Source organism: Nycticebus coucang, chromosome 2 (genome assembly GCF_027406575.1).
Source record: "Nycticebus coucang isolate mNycCou1 chromosome 2, mNycCou1.pri, whole genome shotgun sequence".
NCBI classification, from domain to species: Eukaryota; Metazoa; Chordata; class Mammalia; order Primates; family Lorisidae; genus Nycticebus; species Nycticebus coucang.
Genome location: NC_069781.1, coordinates 180,190,340 through 180,207,456, shown reverse-complemented (window position 1 = coordinate 180,207,456; position 17,117 = coordinate 180,190,340). Strand labels below are relative to the sequence as shown.

Genomic DNA, 17,117 nt, shown 5'->3' with positions numbered 1-17,117 from the left:
CAGATGGTTGTGACCATGTTTCACGTGTTCATTAAGCTGAGGATGGTCTCCCTCGTCTTTGAGGTCAGTTATCTTCCTGGAAATCGTGATGTGCTCAAATCAGATCATAAGGGGGCAGGAGGAACACAGGCCCTGGCTGGGAGCTGGACTCTTGCCTTTATCGGAACACTCTTCTACCAGACATGTAACAGGGACCCCAAAGGGTCAGCCAAAAGTGTGAACTGGCTCTGAGAGAAGACCCAGCGTCAGTGACATTAGACACAACATAGAAATCAGAGAAAAGCTAGGGCCAGACGTTTTAACCACCAATACCCATTTATTTTAATGGAAAAAAAAAACCTCTGCATTCTATATGCTCCAAAAAGATTTACTATTGAAACAAATACAATATATGGAACTCTATCTGCATAATTTCACTGTAACAAAGACAACATATGACTTCTAATTCCTACGGAAGGCTAACATAGATTGCATAAGAAAGCGTGTGCGTGGGCGCGAGTGTGGTTAAAACCTTTAGTAAGCAATTGCATTAAAATATGCTAAGACACTTACCTTACCCTAGTTTGTGGCGGGCTCTCATAAAAAGCCACAGGGTGTCACTAGTTTTATTTGATAGAAAAATTTGGTGTGAGCTTTGATGATTCATTTACAGTGTATCAACAAGAAGATAACCTCAGTACGAGCACTAACTTACCTCTTACCGCTACATGCTCACAGAATAAAAATCAGTTAACTTTTCATACATAATGAACATCTTTTATTTTCAGGTTTGCAAACAACGGTAGTCGATTCACACGAAAGGGTACTTTTAAAACTACCTGTATTGACTCTATTTTAATGCACGTGTCTATGAAACAAAAGGAGTGTATGCTCATAAATGTTTGTCTGTACAGGTGGGTATATATGTGTATACAAGATGGTACCTGTAGACCTGTTCAGAGGCATGTGTGACCTCTGTGATGACCTTTGCGATTGTACAGATGCCGAGGAGGGAGAGATTCTCTACCATGATCCGCAGCCCCAGGAGAATCAGTGGGACTGGAGCTTCAGGATACATACAAATGCAGATGAATGCCCAGGAAAGAATACTGCAGCCCTTTCCTGGGCACTTAATGGTGAAATTTCCTGCTCTGCTCCACCCTGCCTGGCTCAGGATCACGGCATGTTATGCAGTGGAGATTGGTTATGATCCTCATCCTAGATAAGGAGGAAGGACTTGCTTTGTTCTCCCTCTCCGCAGCCCTGCCTGGCTGGTTGTTCAGACTGAATGGGATGGTGGAGAAGCAGCTTCGGATCAAAAGCGACAGCTCTGTGGCCTGTGCTGAGGCCCCGTAGCATCCACCTCCTCCTTGTGTAACCTTGTGCGGAAGAATGACATATCCAGCCCAGGCGTGCCCTGTCCAGTTTCTCATAAATACCATGTATGTACATATAGATACTCATACATATACAAATACCGACCCACAGACAATGCCGAGTGCCTGGAGCACTGGCTGGCGACCTGTCAACACATCAGGAAGAGTAGCCACCCCGCCTGCTCTTGGAAGGTCGAGTTACAGGTCATGATCTTTAAATATTCAGGGGAAATTCAGAGGATTCCATTAATTAAACACAGAAGGAAGATTCTCAAAATGATGAAATACAGACTAAGTGAAATCGCAAAGGAAACAAAAATCTAGAACAATTGAGGCCTAGTTGTGAAGTTCGATAGCTGTAAACTGCAATCTTCAGATTTGGATAGATTTTTTTTTCTCTTTTTTCCTGTTGCTATGGAAACTTGGGAGTCAAGCTTCAGATGGCAGGAGTTCTCACAGACCTGAATGGAGAAGGTTCAGAGTTAAGTCAGGAATATCACAACTCAGTTCAAAATATTTTAGCTAAAAACCAGATACATGATTGATAAGGTATGATAAACACACATATAAACACCGCACGACCTCGGGAAATCTGTTTTTCTGAAGCATGACATTTGAAGACAGAAGGAATAATTCTGCTGGTTTATGTCTTAAAAAGCCCGACATCTCTGAAAATGCTAGTGGTGGCTTCAGACACCAGACATCTCCCAGACCGACAGCTGGTGTTTCTGCTGCTACCACTGAGCCTTACAACTTGCACCCTAGCTCAGAGCCTGACTCTGTTGTGAACAAGTGGGGTTTGCAGCTCAGAAATCCCCAACTGTCCTGTGTCTTTTTTTTTTTTTTTTTTTTGACTTAGAGCAAGATACCTATTGGTGGTTCTTTAAACAAGGAATCTTAGTTTCCCATTGATGCTGTAATGAATGGCCACTTTCGATAAAAAAAATATATTTTCTTATATTCCTGGAGATCAGAAGCCTGAAATGAGCATGATGGGGCTAAAATCAGTATTGGCAGGGTCGCGTTCCTTCTGGAGGCTCCAGGAAACCCCTGTGTCCCTGTCTTTCCGAGCTTCGAGAGGCCACCTGCATTCCTTCGCTTGCAGCCTCCCCCATCTTCAAAGCCAGCCTTGCAGCCTCTTCTCTTTCCAACTATACCTCCCTCTGCTCCCTTCATCACATGGCCCACTCCCGGCTCCTCCTTGGGCCTCGTACAAAGACTCTGCGATTATATCAGGCTCACCCAACTGACCCAGGATCCTTTCCAAACCATCTCAAGATCCTTAATCAATTCAGTGAAGTTTCTTATAGTAACATGTTCATAGATTCCACGGATTAGAATGAAGACATCTTTGGGGCATTACTCAGTGAATCGTGAAAGTGGCACTGTGTTCCCAAGGACACAAGGCTGTGGGCCATGAGAACACGTCACTCAGGGAAAAGTTCACAGAAGGCATTGGTGTGGGGTGTATTCAAGAGCTGTCACCCCAGTTCCTGCTGAGGGATGCCTGGGTCAGAGAGCCTGTCAGTATCGTCAGGCTCAACTCAGCATTGTCAGTGGGGAGAAACTCTCTCTTTAGGATGCCTAGATCCAGTTTAAAAATCAAAATCAAGCGTGTTTTTGCCTGCGTAAAGCATTTTTGTGTCCATGCAATTCCAGAAGAGGAGTGCTGAAAACCAGCCCAGGACTGAGATTTCACCAAATTGAGTAAACTACCGTGTCTACAGCTACAGTTGCCAAGGCCCTTCTTCCCTCTGGGGCTCTGTCAGAGAGGGTCTACTTCCATCAAGAGGAGAGGAGGGAAGGAGGGAGGAGTCGGTCTGCAATGCTGTACACTTGCTCTTCAGGCCTTGTTGCTGCGCCTACCTGCCAAGACCTGCCTCCTTCCCAAAGCGCTTCTACTCAGAACTCCAGAGGTTATGAGGCAGTCCTTTCATTTTTACAATGACTGGGTCTCATTTACAGCCAAGTTGCAAGACAGATGTAAAATATGGACTGTTTTTAAAAGAAGTCTACGAGGAAGAACATTCTTTAAGATGTTCTTTTAGGTTGTATAAATATTCCTTTTTTGTATTGTACTATTTTATTTTACTTGTTTTTCTGAGACAGAGTCTCAGTCTGTCACCCTCAGTAGAGTGCTGTGGCATCATAGCTCATAGCAACCTCAAAGTCCTGGGCTCAAGCAATCCTCCTGCCTCAGCCTCCTGAGTAGCTGGGACTACAGGCACCCACAAAAATGCCAGGCTGTTTTTTCATTTTTAGTAGAGACGGGGGTCTTACTGTTGCTCAGGCTGGTCTTGAACTCCTGAGCTTAAGGAATCAACTTGCCTTGGCCTCCCACAGTGTTAGGATTATAGACACCAGCCAGCGCACCTGGCCTTTTTTTGTAAATGGTCAAAGGCCATTAGTATTGTCAGGCTGGTGCAGTGTCTCCACTTTCTGTGTCCAGTCTTGGTTAGAGCGGGGGTTTCCCAACCTCAGCGCTACTGATACCCGAGGTGGGTCATTCTTCCTGGTGGGGGCCCTCCTGTCCGGGTCGGTGTTTTGCAGCAATCTTGGCCCCCACCTGCTACATGCCTCCCAGGCATGATAATCAAAATGTGTCTACATATTTCCAACTGTCTCCTGGTGGGCAAATCAGTTAAAAATAGGGGAAAAAAAGATTTAGCTGAATAAAATCCACTAAATTGGATTTCAATCCCTTGTTTTCAAATTAGAGTCTTAAATTCCTGTTGTAAGTCAGACTATAATTCCACCTCCTAGGGTTACTGAGATGATTACATGAGGTAATCTATATAATTTATGTAAAGTGCTTAGCTGGCACATGCATAGAAAGCCCTAGAGGGTCAACTGTCATTGTCCCCAAGTTGTAGCCTTTAAAGGACCACAGCTCCTTTGCAGATCACAGCTCAGGGCCATCTGTATGGAGAGGACAGCCCCTTCTGCCCAGCGTAGTGCTTTTTCAGGGTCTTCTATGCTTACGGTACATTTCACAATAAACAGGAACAAAATATTGATATACTCTAGGAAATTCTAGAAAAAGCAAACCTATTATTACAGAAACCAGATCAGTGAGGGCCTGGATTCAGGGCACAGGGTCAACAGCAAAGGAGATCATATCCTGATTGCGTTGTGGCTACGCAATTGTGTACAGTTACCAAAAGGCATCAAACCATACACTTAAAATGGGTAGATTGTATTGCATGCAAATAATACCTTAATTAAAAAATTGGAATTAAAAAAAGTTTAGTAGCTGTCTTCTGCTCATGTTGGTCATTTCTTTAAACTTCTTTTTTGTGACTGAGGTTGTCTCCCATCCCCAACATAGAGACATTTAATTTTTGTACTTGTTAAACAGTGTGAGTTGTTAATGAGTTGCCTGATCTGTTTTTGCTATAATGGATTAATTGGCCCTAATGCAATGGTCAAAGAAAGGTGCCTTCCTAAGACTCGCTCTACCACACAGAGCTGCGCTGGGACGTCAGACGCAGCAAGAGGACAAGGCTGTTTGCTGTGCCGGGAGCAGGGAGGGTGCCCAGGGAGGAATTCTGCATCCCCTCAGTGCCATCAACACAGAATTTATACAACAATTGGCAATAAAAATAATTTCATTTACATTTTTTATTACTTTCGATATCATTAGTTTTATTTCCTTTATTTTCAGATGTCAGGGAAGGAAAAGCAGATCCGTCAGCTCCATTCTCAGCTGCAATAAAGCCATCGACAGTACCATAATAAATTGAAATGTTTTTATTATCTGTTTCCATAAAGGAGGCAGTCTGATGGTAAATGCTGGCCTCACTGGTTACTTGCCTGGGGACATTTCTGAGAATCAGTTTTCTCATCTGTAAAGTGGGATAAAATCACAAGAATGATGAAAAAAATATAGAAAAATAATATTAATAATATAAAAAGAAATAATAATATTTAGATCCAAGATCTAATATTGGGGTCTAATATTAGATCCAAGTTCTAAATATTATTTGAGGGAAGGAGAAAGATACATTTTGTCCTTGCTGTGTTGTGAGATGTGAACTCTCATTTTACACAGAGCTCTTGTGAATGTAGTTTTAAAGCAGGTGCTGGCAAACTTTTTCTGTAAAGGGCCAGAGAGTCAGTATTTTCGCCTTTCAAGGCCATATGTTCTCTGTTGTGGCTACTCAACTCTGCCTCAGTGGCAGAAAACCACCATGAGCAATATGTAAATGATGCATATGGCTGTGTTTATAAAACTTTATTTACAAAAACAGGCAGTAGACCAGATGGCCTGTGTACTTAGTTTGCTGACCCTGCTCTAAGGCAACATAAAGCAGATTCTACCAGCTTATTTCCTCGCTCCCAAAATTCTTTCAAGAGCCATGGCTGAGTTGGGAAGAGCTATCCTACTCTTGTAGTTAAAATCCAATCTCAGCGTCTTTAGAAGTCCCCCTTCCACCTTTCCAGCCCTTGCTAAAGGTTTTAGGTTCATCTTTGGGTAGCCTCTTGTCAATATCACAGTAACAGTGGAACCCTTGGCCTGGACACTTTGACGTCTGCTGAGTGGGGCAGTACCCATGTTCATAACTCCTGCCAGCTCCCAACCAGCTTCTCACGTGTCTTCTGATGAACAGCCCTTTTTGCTTAGGAAGACATCTTGGACTAAGAATATAATTAAGATATCATTATATTTGGCAGGCATCTCTAACTTTGAAATGAACAATATTAAATAATCTTAAGCTTTTTATACAGGGCTGGACTAAGGACCCTTCGGAAGTTAAGTAGGTCAGTACGTGTTTCTGTGGCACAGAACACCAGAGGTGTTAACTAAGTACCTTTCCTGCTACAAAGCGAGAGGCCAAGCCCCATTTTGAGAACAATTTTGAGTTGACCTGTAGGTACCCTTACCTGCAGTGGGTGTCTGTGTGGTGCCAGGCAGGATAGCTCCCTGTAGGTGAGAACACAAACGCTTTTGGTATCTCAGACATAGTGTATGTGGCTCTTTTATCCATGACAGTAACCATGAGGCAAGTCTTTCGGGGATATCAGGCAATTCGGCCTCAGATTGAGTTGATCCAAGAGCTCAGTTGAGAGAGATGAGAAATGGGCAGCCCTCAGGACTTGCACATTATTGGGACCTGTGGCTCAGTGTTCTCCAAAGTGAGGAGCACAAGAAAAATCCCTTGTAGGTAAGAAGAAGAAAATATTGCCATGTCTATTTATATTTTCTTGTAATGGAAGACAATGAAGGTTTACTGATATTTTATAGATTGGTATTTCCAGAAGTGTACATTATTATAAAATATTGCATAAAAATACACAAACGCTGGCCCTTGTGATGGAAGCCACAGTTACTTGAGATGTTGATGTCATAGGTTGGACAGATCTGGGAATCTATTTTATTTTACTTTTTAAAATTTTTTTTGAGACAGAGTCTTACTTTATCACTCTCAGTAGAGTGCCATGGTGTCACAGCTCACAGCAACCTCAAACTCTTGGGCTTAAGTGATTCTCTTGCCTCAGCCTCCCAAGTAGCTGGAACTACAGGTGCCTGCCACAACCAACGCCCGGCTATTTTTAGAGATGAGGTCTCACTTTGGTTCAGGCTGGTTTCGAACCTGTGAGCTCAGGCAATCCACTTGCTTTGGCCTCCCAAGTGCTGGATTATAGGCATGAACCACTTTGCCCAGTCCTGGGAATCTATATTAATAAGCAGTGGGTCAGGGACCCCGCTCTCCACTTAAGAAATTGTGGCTGGCATAGAGTGACTGATGTATGAACTGTGTCCTGCACAGCCTGAGTTCTTCCGAGGTATGTCAGAAGGAGTTAGGCTTTGATGTCATGTCATTGGGTTTACAGAGGGCAGTGTGTGATGTGGCCACTCAGTTATCTGCTGTGTACACACACGCATGCACACACAACACATACGTGCAAACACACACAGAATTTTTATCTCTTCGCATCACATGGGAAATGCTGCCCTCCAGTTTGTCCAAACCATTTAATATGAGCTCTGGCTGTTCCCAGAGTGCTGAGAATGTTGTCTCCAAGGGCACTGCCCCTGCCTGAGCAGTGTCTGTCTGGAGCTCACTGGAGGAGCCCAAGAAACACAGAGATCTCTCACTGCAGTCGAGCTGGTCATCACAGGACACCATACATGACTCCAATGTGTTTGTGACAGAGGACTCCACTGGACCATGTCCAAGTGACAAGACACACTGGCAGAGCAGGGGTGGGCGGACTGTACCTGTGGGCTGACTGGCCTCCAGACTGTTCTTGTGCAGCCCAAGGTTAAGAATGGTTTTCACATTTTTGAAGGGTGACAGAAGACAACGACAGAAACAAATCATAAAGAAGTAGAAACTATCTGATGCCCGATGTGACACATAAAGCCCACAATTTTTGCTGCCTAGTCCTTTACAGAAAAAAATTGCCAACCCCTGCATGAGGGTAACTCTGCAGGACCTTGGAAATGTAACACAGAGAGGAAGAAAAGCAAGTTGCAGAACTGTTTGCCCAACGAAATGTGAATAACTGGTAAGTGGGGATGAGGACCTGAAACAGGAGGGTAGAGGCAGTGATGGAGGGAAGGTGAGGCCCTGAGACTTTGGTGGGCTTTGCAGCTGGAGGACTTGGAGGAAGGCATGGGAATAATGGTGATGGTGGGGATGGCGATGGGGGTGGTGATGGGGATGGTGATGGGGTGGTGGGGATGGTGATGGGGATGGTGATGGGGGTGGTGATGGGGATGGTGATGGGGGTGGTGGGGATGTTGATGTGGATGGTGATGTGGATGGTGATGGGGGTGGTTATGGGGGTGGTGATGGGGATGGTGATGGGGTGGTGATGGGGATGTTGATGGGGGTGGTGATGGGGATGGTGATGGGGGTGGTGGGGATGTTGATGGGGATGGTGATGGGGATGGTGATGGGGGTGGTGGGGATGTTGATGGGGATGGTGATGGGGTGGTGGGGATGTTGATGGGGATGGTGATGGGGTGGTGATGGGGATAGTGATGTGGATGGTGATGGGGGTGGTTATGGGGGTGGTTATGGGGATGGTGATGGGGTGGTGATGGGGATGTTGATGGGGGTGGTGATGGGGATGGTGATGGGGGTGGTGGGGATGTTGATGGGGATGGTGATGGGGATGGTGATGGGGGTGGTGATGGGGATGGTGATGGGGGTGGTTATGGGGATGGTGATGGGGGTGGTGGGGATGTTGATGGGGATGGTGATGGGGGTGGTGGGGATGTTGATGGGGATGGTGATGGGGATGGTGATGGGGGTGGTGATGGGGATGGTGATGTGGATAGTGATGTGGATGTTGATGGGGATGGTGATGGGGATGGTGATGTGGATGTTGATGGGGGTGGTGGGGATGTTGATGGGGATGGTGATGGGGTGGTGGGGATGTTGATGGGGATGGTGATGGGGTGGTGATGGGGATGGTGATGGGGGTGGTTATGGGGGTGGTTATGGGGATGGTGATGGGGTGGTGATGGGGATGTTGATGGGGGTGGTGATGGGGATGGTGATGGGGGTGGTGGGGATGTTGATGGGGATGGTGATGGGGATGGTGATGGGGGTGGTGATGGGGATGGTGGGGATGTTGATGGGGATGGTGATGGGGGTGGTGGGGATGTTGATGGGGATGGTGATGGGGATGGTGATGTGGATGGTGATGGGGGTGGTTATGGGGGTGGTTATGGGGATGGTGATGGGGTGGTGATGGGGATGTTGATGGGGGTGGTGATGGGGGTGGTGGGGATGTTGATGGGGATGGTGATGGGGATGGTGATGGGGGTGGTGATGGGGATGGTGATGGGGGTGGTGATGGGGATGGTGATGGGGGTGGTGGGGATGTTGATGGGGATGGTGATGGGGGTGGTGGGGATGTTGATGGGGATGGTGATGGGGATGGGGGTGGTGATGGGGATGGTGATGGGGATGGTGATGTGGATGTTGATGGGGATGGTGATGGGGGTGGTGGGGATGGTGATGGGGATGGTGATGGGGATGTTGATGGGGACGTTGATGGGGATGGTGATGTGGATAGTGATGGGGATGGTGATGTGGATAGTGATGGGGATGGTGATGTGGATGTTGATGGGGATGGTGATGGGGATGGTGATGGGGTGGTGATGGGGATGGTGATGTGGATAGTGATGGGGATGGTGATGTGGATGTTGATGGGGATGGTGATGGGGTGGTGATGGGGATGGTGATGGGCATGTTGATGGGCATGTTGATGGTGATGGTGATGGGGACGTTGATGGGGGTGGTGATGGGGATGGTGATGGGGTGGTGATGGGGATGACGATGATGGGGAGGGCATAGTCTTCAAAGGCAGGGCAGGCAGAAGGGTTGGTCAGGAGGGGAAGATGCTACATTCTGTTTTGGAAACACACAGTCTGAAGGGCCAGCAAGAGGCTGTCAGGCCTCCTCCTTCTTAATCCCACTCACAGGACTCCTGTCCTGCACAGACCTTCAGACACAGTGAACGTCCACTGTGGGAACATGTAATGTCCTGTTGATTCACCTCCATTGTCACCAGGATGTAAAACCAGTTGTTCTCCTTTTCTGTCAGTCTCCCAACTTCCTAAGTCACAGACACCTTTTTAAAATGTATATACCAAGGCCCGAAAAGGCTTTTGGATGGCAATAGCTATATAAGAATAATTGCTAGAGTTAAAATTGGACTAGTATTTCATAAATAAGAAATCTTTGACATGTATTTATTCATTTTACTCTCACATCTATATTACTTGGCATAATAATTCATTTGTTTAAAATAATGTTTCATCATATTATAGTCATTACTACCAGTCAGTGAGAAAAAAAATGGTGCATTATACATTTATCACTTTCCTGACAGCCCAGTCTCTGTCTATGAATTCTCATGGTTTTTCTTAGAAAGGCCTACTATCTACTTTAACCTTATTCTAGATTATTCTCTACAATGTAGGAGAGAACTAGGCCCTTGGTAGACCAGTTAACTAATCCAGGCATACCTTTATTAGCTCAGTTGAGTGGCACCTGCAGGGAGTTTTGCTTATCACCTGGTTTGCAGAGCGGCAATGAGCCCTTTGCATAGTTCCTCAGCCTGGCCGGCAGGAGATTCTAAGATGCCTTTAAACATTAGTTGGAGCATTTTTACATGTGACATTTTCTATCACACAGACACAAACTAAAGAAGAACGGTTCCTTGGGGATACATTTTCTTGGAAAGATATATGGGGAAAAGCCAGCTCTGTGAACCCGGTGAAGTTACATTTTCCTACTTGTGCACGTGCTGGAGTTAGGCCAACTTACAAGCCAGGCTGAAGAGGCAGAGGAGCAAGAGTGAGGGGACGCTGGCATGGAGGGCCCCCGCGGCGTTGCAGTCCACTTTGGAATTCTTGCAGGAGCACACCTGTACCCTGAGATCTGTGATGTTCGTCATGGGTGGTTTCCCTGAATCTGTTACCATGATGGGCAGGTTGTAGTTTGCTTTGTTCAGATTTTGAAGAAGGCTTACCAGGGCGTGTGTGTCTGTAAAGACAAGAAGGACCTTTGTGAGAGGGGATCAGTCTTTCCCCACAAAGGAGTAAGGTTCGGGTGACTAAAATCACACAAAATACGTATTACATTTTAATTTATAATCATGGGAATGTTAGAATTTAAATTCGTTAACATCAGGTATGAACATAAATTCAGCTCCTCAGTGGCATCTGCCACATTGCAAGTGCTTGGGACCCACACATGGCTGGTGGCTCCAGTGTTGGGCATGAAGAGATAGAATGTTTCCTTTATCACATAGTCCTGTGGCTCAGTGCTATTATCATTAATTCAAGGAGATCTACTGTTGTGAAGATGATTACCAAGAACTCCACACTGCAAACGTATTATAAAACCATCTTGACGAAGACTGCATTCAGCAGCTAGAAAGCTAAGGTGAAAATGTACTCCTCTAAATGTGACAGGACCCCATGTGTTGCCATGGAGGTGGGCTCTGTAGCTTCCGTGTTTATCGATCCTCACTCCATAGCCTGAGATTTGGGTGGGAACCCACAATGTGGGGACTGGATCTTTAAGCTTCTCCTTCACTCTCCTAATCCCATGTTTGATGGAAATGTCTGCCACGATCCAGGCTACCAGGTGACAGTAAGCAGTGCCCACCTCTGCTGGCTTGCTCTTTGGTCTCTGGCTGTTCTCTATGACCAAGGATTTTCATTTTAATGTTTTTTACATTAAAGAAATTTCTGGGTATCAACAATGCTAAGCATTTAGAAAAGAGATTGGGACAACAAAAAGATGTTGAGAAGGCATTTATCTGTTAAATAAAATCAGGAGGGAAATAAAATCAAGAGTACCATGACACAGACATCGAAACAGATGAAGCATGATGATTACAAGAAGGTGACAGCACTAGAAAGGACCAATGTGACGATCACCCCAGTAAAGGGCAGATTAACTCAAAGACATTTCCTCATCTCCCTCACACAGGGGAGAAACTCTCGAATGAGAAAGTTCCAGTTGGAAAGAACCGGTAATGACTATTCAAATAAGCTACATCCATAAAAACTCACAAATAGAACACTATCTCCTAGAACAAGAGAAAGGCTGTTTTAATTAAAAAATAATCAGGGTAACAGAATTCATTCTTTAAAAAGCAATAAAATAGACAAACAGGCAAATAGAATCAATAACTGGAGAAAGGCAATAATAAAATAAGATACGAGATAGCGCTGTAACAATAGATATTATTTTTAAATAAAAAAAGTATGCACAATGGTACAATACATTTCAAAAGTTAATGAAATGGGGCGGTGCCTGTGGTTCAAAGGAGTAGGGCGCCGGCCCTATATGCCGGAGATGGTGGGTTCAAACCCAGCCCCGGCCAAAAACTGCAAAAAAAAAAAAAAAAGTTAATGAAATGAGTAATTCCCTGTCTTGCTCAAAAATTCTACTTTTGATGTAAGAAGTAGGAATCTTGACTGGGTCAAAAACTGGATATTAAAGACAGGGTATATGTCTAATATGTGACTTCTTTTTTTTCTTTTTTTTTTTTACTTTACTGTAAGACATCATGAACTTAGAAGTTCCTTCACATTTGGGGAGGAAAGCAGGTAAGACAGCGTGGATGCAGGGATATTTCATAATTCAACACTTTGGTGTTTCAGTCTTAATAAGGCAGACGGTTGATCTCGGGTCATGTTTCAAATTCCACCTGCCCATGTGGCGAGACTGGTAGAAAGAGATGTTTCTTGCAAGTTTTATAAAGGAAAGAGAGGACACGTGGAGGAAGATCTCAATGTTGAAGATAAAAGCCCAAGGATTTGAAAGAAAAGCCAAGGTCATCATTAGACTACCGGCCAGTCAAGTTGGAGGAAGTCTGCAGCACGTAGTGGAAGATAAGCGGCCGAAGGCTTTGTAACATTTCTTATCCCAGTGCCTCTCTTCTCTTAGTCTCTTTTGAAGGCAGGCACAGTGCAGCATGGAAACTCTCTCCAATGTGCAGTAGAAGTTACTGCAGATCTGGTTCTGTTTCCGGGACAAGAGAGCCAGAAGATGGGGGTGGGGGGGAGAAGAAGAGACCCCTCTCTTTTGAGAGCCTAAGACTGGGTAGGTTGGCCAAATTCTGGGCAAGCCAGTGTCCAGTGGAGAAGAAAGAATCTGTGGAATTAAATTAAAAGAAAAAAAAAGAAGAGGAAGGAGATGAACAAAGTATCACAGTCTCGTGACTGGGTGACCTGGGCTGGCAGAACTGCAGAGATGGCACGTCAGTCATCTGATCCACGGCACGCAGAGTGCACACAGCGGGGCACACAGCGCAGGTGTATGGTCCAGAAAGCATCAGGGTGGGGGCAGAAGAGGGAACATCCATGTTTGCTTTTATTTATTTTTTAGCAGTTTTTGGCCAGGGCTGGGTTTGAACCCACCACCTCTGGTATATGAGGCCAGCGCCCTACTCCTTGAACCACAGGCGCCATCTCTATCAATTCTATTTGTTTGCTGGCGGGAAAATCATCAGTATGTATAAGGTATAAATAACTTAGACCAAAGGGAACTACAAGAGAGATTAGCAGAAAAGAAGCTTTTTGGGGAGGAGAAACTTAAGTTCAAAGCCAGAAGAATCAGGGCAATGTTTTAACCAGACTTACTGTTGATCTTGGAGATCTTCCAGACTTTATCAGGAACGGTTTGTTTATGTATTTCAAATTTAAAAGGATCTGTGTTTGGGTGAAGATCCTTGTCTGATGCTCCTAGAATGACCACGCTGAGATTCTTGGCATCATCACAGACTTCGGCTACCGTGGGGTATATGAAGGGAGCATTGTCATTCACGTCTTCCAGAGTTATCAGCAAAGTTCCAGTGCCCGTGGCGGGAGGGTTGCCTATGGGAAAAAGGGAAGCTGTTAGTGTGCACCGGGGGTAGGAGACAGCAATTTACCACAGTGGTTTTTGCAATGCAGGACATTTTACATTATGTGCTCTTTGGGCCTTACACGTAAAGCTTTACTTTGTTTCAATATTTCAGCTAATTCTTGAAACGTTTTTCATTTTAGGAAACATTATTTTAAATGGTCTTTACAATCCCCTATCTCATAGTGTCTTTCACTTAAAGAAAGGTTTAAGGTTAGTAAGACTCAGTTTGACTTTAAGTTTTCTCTGCATTTATTTTTAATGTTCGGGGCATCAGAGGTCTGCTCTTGGGACAAACCATTCATTAGTGGTTTCTAATTTTCTGAGAGAAAAGTTGGAGCCAAGTTTGTAGGTCACAAATTTTAAGTGTGCAAATTTGCCTTATTCCAAGAAGGATTTGATGTACCTCTAGAATTAGAGTACTGTAATTTAATTTAGTCCTACTGTACTAACCTAATCTATGGGTCCATTTTATTTTTCTTATCCTTATTGGTATGTAAGCAGTTTTCCAAGTTTAATTTTATTTTGTACTGTATTTATTTTTTGAAAGGCACATTAAGTTTGAAGTTATTGGATCACAGGGGAGTTAGAAAGGATGACTACGTGCTAATGTCAAGTTACACGGCTAGCCCAGCAGGGAAATGAGGGAGTTTCAGTGGCCAGAGACCAAACAATTGATTGGCCCGCTCTGCCCAGTGAGCGTGGTCACTGCTTTAATTTGCATAGACTCGTTTTCCCCGCCTGCTTCTCGGAGCTGGTAGAATTAGTAGATTTTAGACGATGCTGTTTTTCTCTTTCTTTCTTTCTTTCTTTCTTTCTTTCTTTCTTTCTTTCTTTCTTTCTTTCTTTCTTTCTTTCTTTCTTTCTCTCTCTCTCTCTCTCTCTCTCTTTCTTTCTTTTTTTTTTATAAAGAAAGAATCGACGAACACTCTTTACATGAAGACAGTTCTTTACTGACTGAGATAGAGAAGGAGAAAGGAAGAATGGGCATTATGGCTTTTGTGCCGGCGATAAACACAGGGGTCGGGCGACTGCAACAGGATGGAGGGAGGTCCCTGAGCCCACCTCATGTCGCTTCTCAGCAGTGTCACAGCCTGCAGCTGTGCCCTGAGAGGGGTGGGCACAAAGCCCCGAACTTCCTAGAGCCGGGAAGGCCATGAGAAATTGGCTGGCCAGATGGAAAGGCATCTGCTAGACTGAGGGCAGCTGCGGGTCAGGCCCGCCCTCCGCAGCTCCGCGCAAGGTGGTCGGGGCGGTGGCTGAGTCGGTCCCTCGGCAACAGGTCGTACTAAGGCTGGCGCGGGGGCCTGCAGCCTTGAGTAGCACGACAAGGGGCCTGTACTGATTCCCCCCATGGCAGGAAGCCACCAGAAGCTTTCCAGGAAGACAGTGGGACATTCTGTTCTGACTTATTTTCAGAAAACACAGAATTGTATGGATAGGAGATGGTGACACTGCAGGCCAGCTATAGATTGAGTCGTGATGTGGGCAGCTTGAACAGGGGACACATGTCTTGATAATTAGGTACTCAGATGAAGCTGCCGGAAGAGAAGCAGAGGCTGCGGGGGGTGGACAGATAGGGACTTCAGCTGTGATGGCGCTAAGGGCACCGCAAACTCAGCGGTCCTGTGCAGAAGCCTGGTGGCTCCAGAGAAGCGTGGGTAGGCTAGAGGCTGGGGACTCGCCCACACATAGATGCCTTGGAAACCTCCTGGACAAACTAGGTTACCCAAGGTGAAAGTCTGGCATGTCTGGGGTAGGAGACCTAGAAGGCCCCTCGGTTTGAAAAGCAGATTCTGGTTCTGCAGAAGATATGGGGGGGATGGATCAGCAGAGGCCATAATCGCCAACTCAGTCAGAGTAAGGAGAAGTAATGGACCCCGGCAGGGAGGTTGTGCCTGGGACTTTTGGGGGGAGGAGTTTCCATCAGTGGGGAAAAACAGCTTGGAAGAGGGGGAGAAGTGAGGTAGGAAGCAGAGAGAAAGGGCAGATCCTCTTTACTGGGGCTGTTGGAAATATAAGCATGCCAACACCCAAGCATGGTTTCTAAGTAAACATTCCCAGAAATATCAGTTAAAACAGAAAGAGGGATGCTGTTTCTAATGGTCACACCTCATTACCCTTTGTTAGAGTAAAAACTCCAACGAAATGCGTAATTACTTTGAAGTTGGTTTTTCACTGTCAGCTTTACCCATTTGGTTACATTTCTTTATTGAAAAATTATTTTTCTCTTTTTATAGGACTAATTATCTCAGAAGAATCCATTATATATTTTTTTCACTCAGAATACATTATGAAGGAAAGACTTTTGGTAGAATGGATGAGAGGGTGTTACGAGAATCTGAAATATGGCCGTGGAATCGGCCTTTTGTGAACTTAATTATACTACTGTCCCCCATTTCCCACGTGTTACTCCCAGGCCAGGCTGGAGACGTCTGTTTCTGAAGTCAGTAAAATGAGGTTGTTCCTTGGGTGATGAGGTAGAGACAGGATTCCTAAGAGAAATTTGAGAGAAAGTCTCCCCCTCTCCCACATATATGCACAGGATGGAGAAGAATTACATCCCAAATTCAGACGTAATTCAAAACTAAATGTCTAAACACAATAACTAAGAAAATGCCGTGAAGGCTATGTTAACCAGTGTGATGAAAATATTTCAAATTGTATATAAGACCAGCATGTTGTATCCCACGACTGCATTAACGTACACAGCTATGATTTAATTAAAAACAACAACAACAACAACGAAGTACAATGTTTCCTCATAAGCCTGCTGGGCCTCAATAGGGGATGTTGGGACTTCCAGATATTCTCCAGACACTTAGCAAAAATCCCCCACTTTCTCTTTTCCAGTAACACTCCCAGCCCCCTGAGACTAGTTACTCCAAGACCAAATATCAGAACCACAGCACAATTAGGACAGTGCCCCTCCTTCATGGATCGGCATTTCAATAGGAAACAGCCTCAATTTGAGCAAACCCCCCTGGAATATGGCTTGAGAAGAATGCTTCCTCCTGCACCTGCCCAGGGGCTGTCCTCAGGGAGGCCATTCCCAGCATCACTGTTGCCTGACCTCTGAGTGCCTCGGGGTCTGGCTGTGTGTCTCTCTGAGTGCTTTGGGTCTGGCTGTGCATCTGGGGGGTGCTGGCTTTGTCATGGTGGGAGCTGGAAGGGGCCTGAGCGATGACCCATTCTGGCCAGTGGGTCTTCCACGTGGGCTCCTACGTTCTGGTTTTCTCTCATCTTCCAAGTGAGATTGCTTTTAACATGACTTGATTTTAATTTGCAGGATTAAAATTAAACATGTGATTGATCCACAAGGCACCGTGAAGCATTTAATAAAGACATGTGCTAAGTTTTCAGGGCTAGAGTTGCTTTG

The 17,117-nt window shown here is 45.2% G+C and overlaps 1 protein-coding gene across 5 annotated transcripts in view; it reads right to left on the bottom strand.

Moving 5' to 3' along the window:
* Positions 1 to 295: 295 nt before the first annotated feature.
* Positions 296 to 17,117, bottom strand: part of CDH13 (cadherin 13) — a 1,454,811-nt gene continuing 1,437,989 nt past the window's right edge. For 3 of the 5 annotated variants that reach the window (XM_053609618.1, XM_053609625.1, XM_053609639.1), the window contains 4 exons: positions 13,477 to 13,710; positions 10,646 to 10,864; positions 6,240 to 6,279; positions 296 to 1,816 (listed from right to left, as the gene is read on the bottom strand). In XM_053609618.1, coding sequence (XP_053465593.1) covers positions 1,792 to 1,816; positions 6,240 to 6,279; positions 10,646 to 10,864; positions 13,477 to 13,710 — 518 coding nt within the window. In that variant the 3' untranslated portion in view covers positions 296 to 1,791. The remainder of the gene's footprint in view (positions 1,817 to 6,239; positions 6,280 to 10,645; positions 10,865 to 13,476; positions 13,711 to 17,117) is intronic. The other 2 variants (XM_053609630.1, XM_053609645.1) reach the window with 1 other exon arrangement.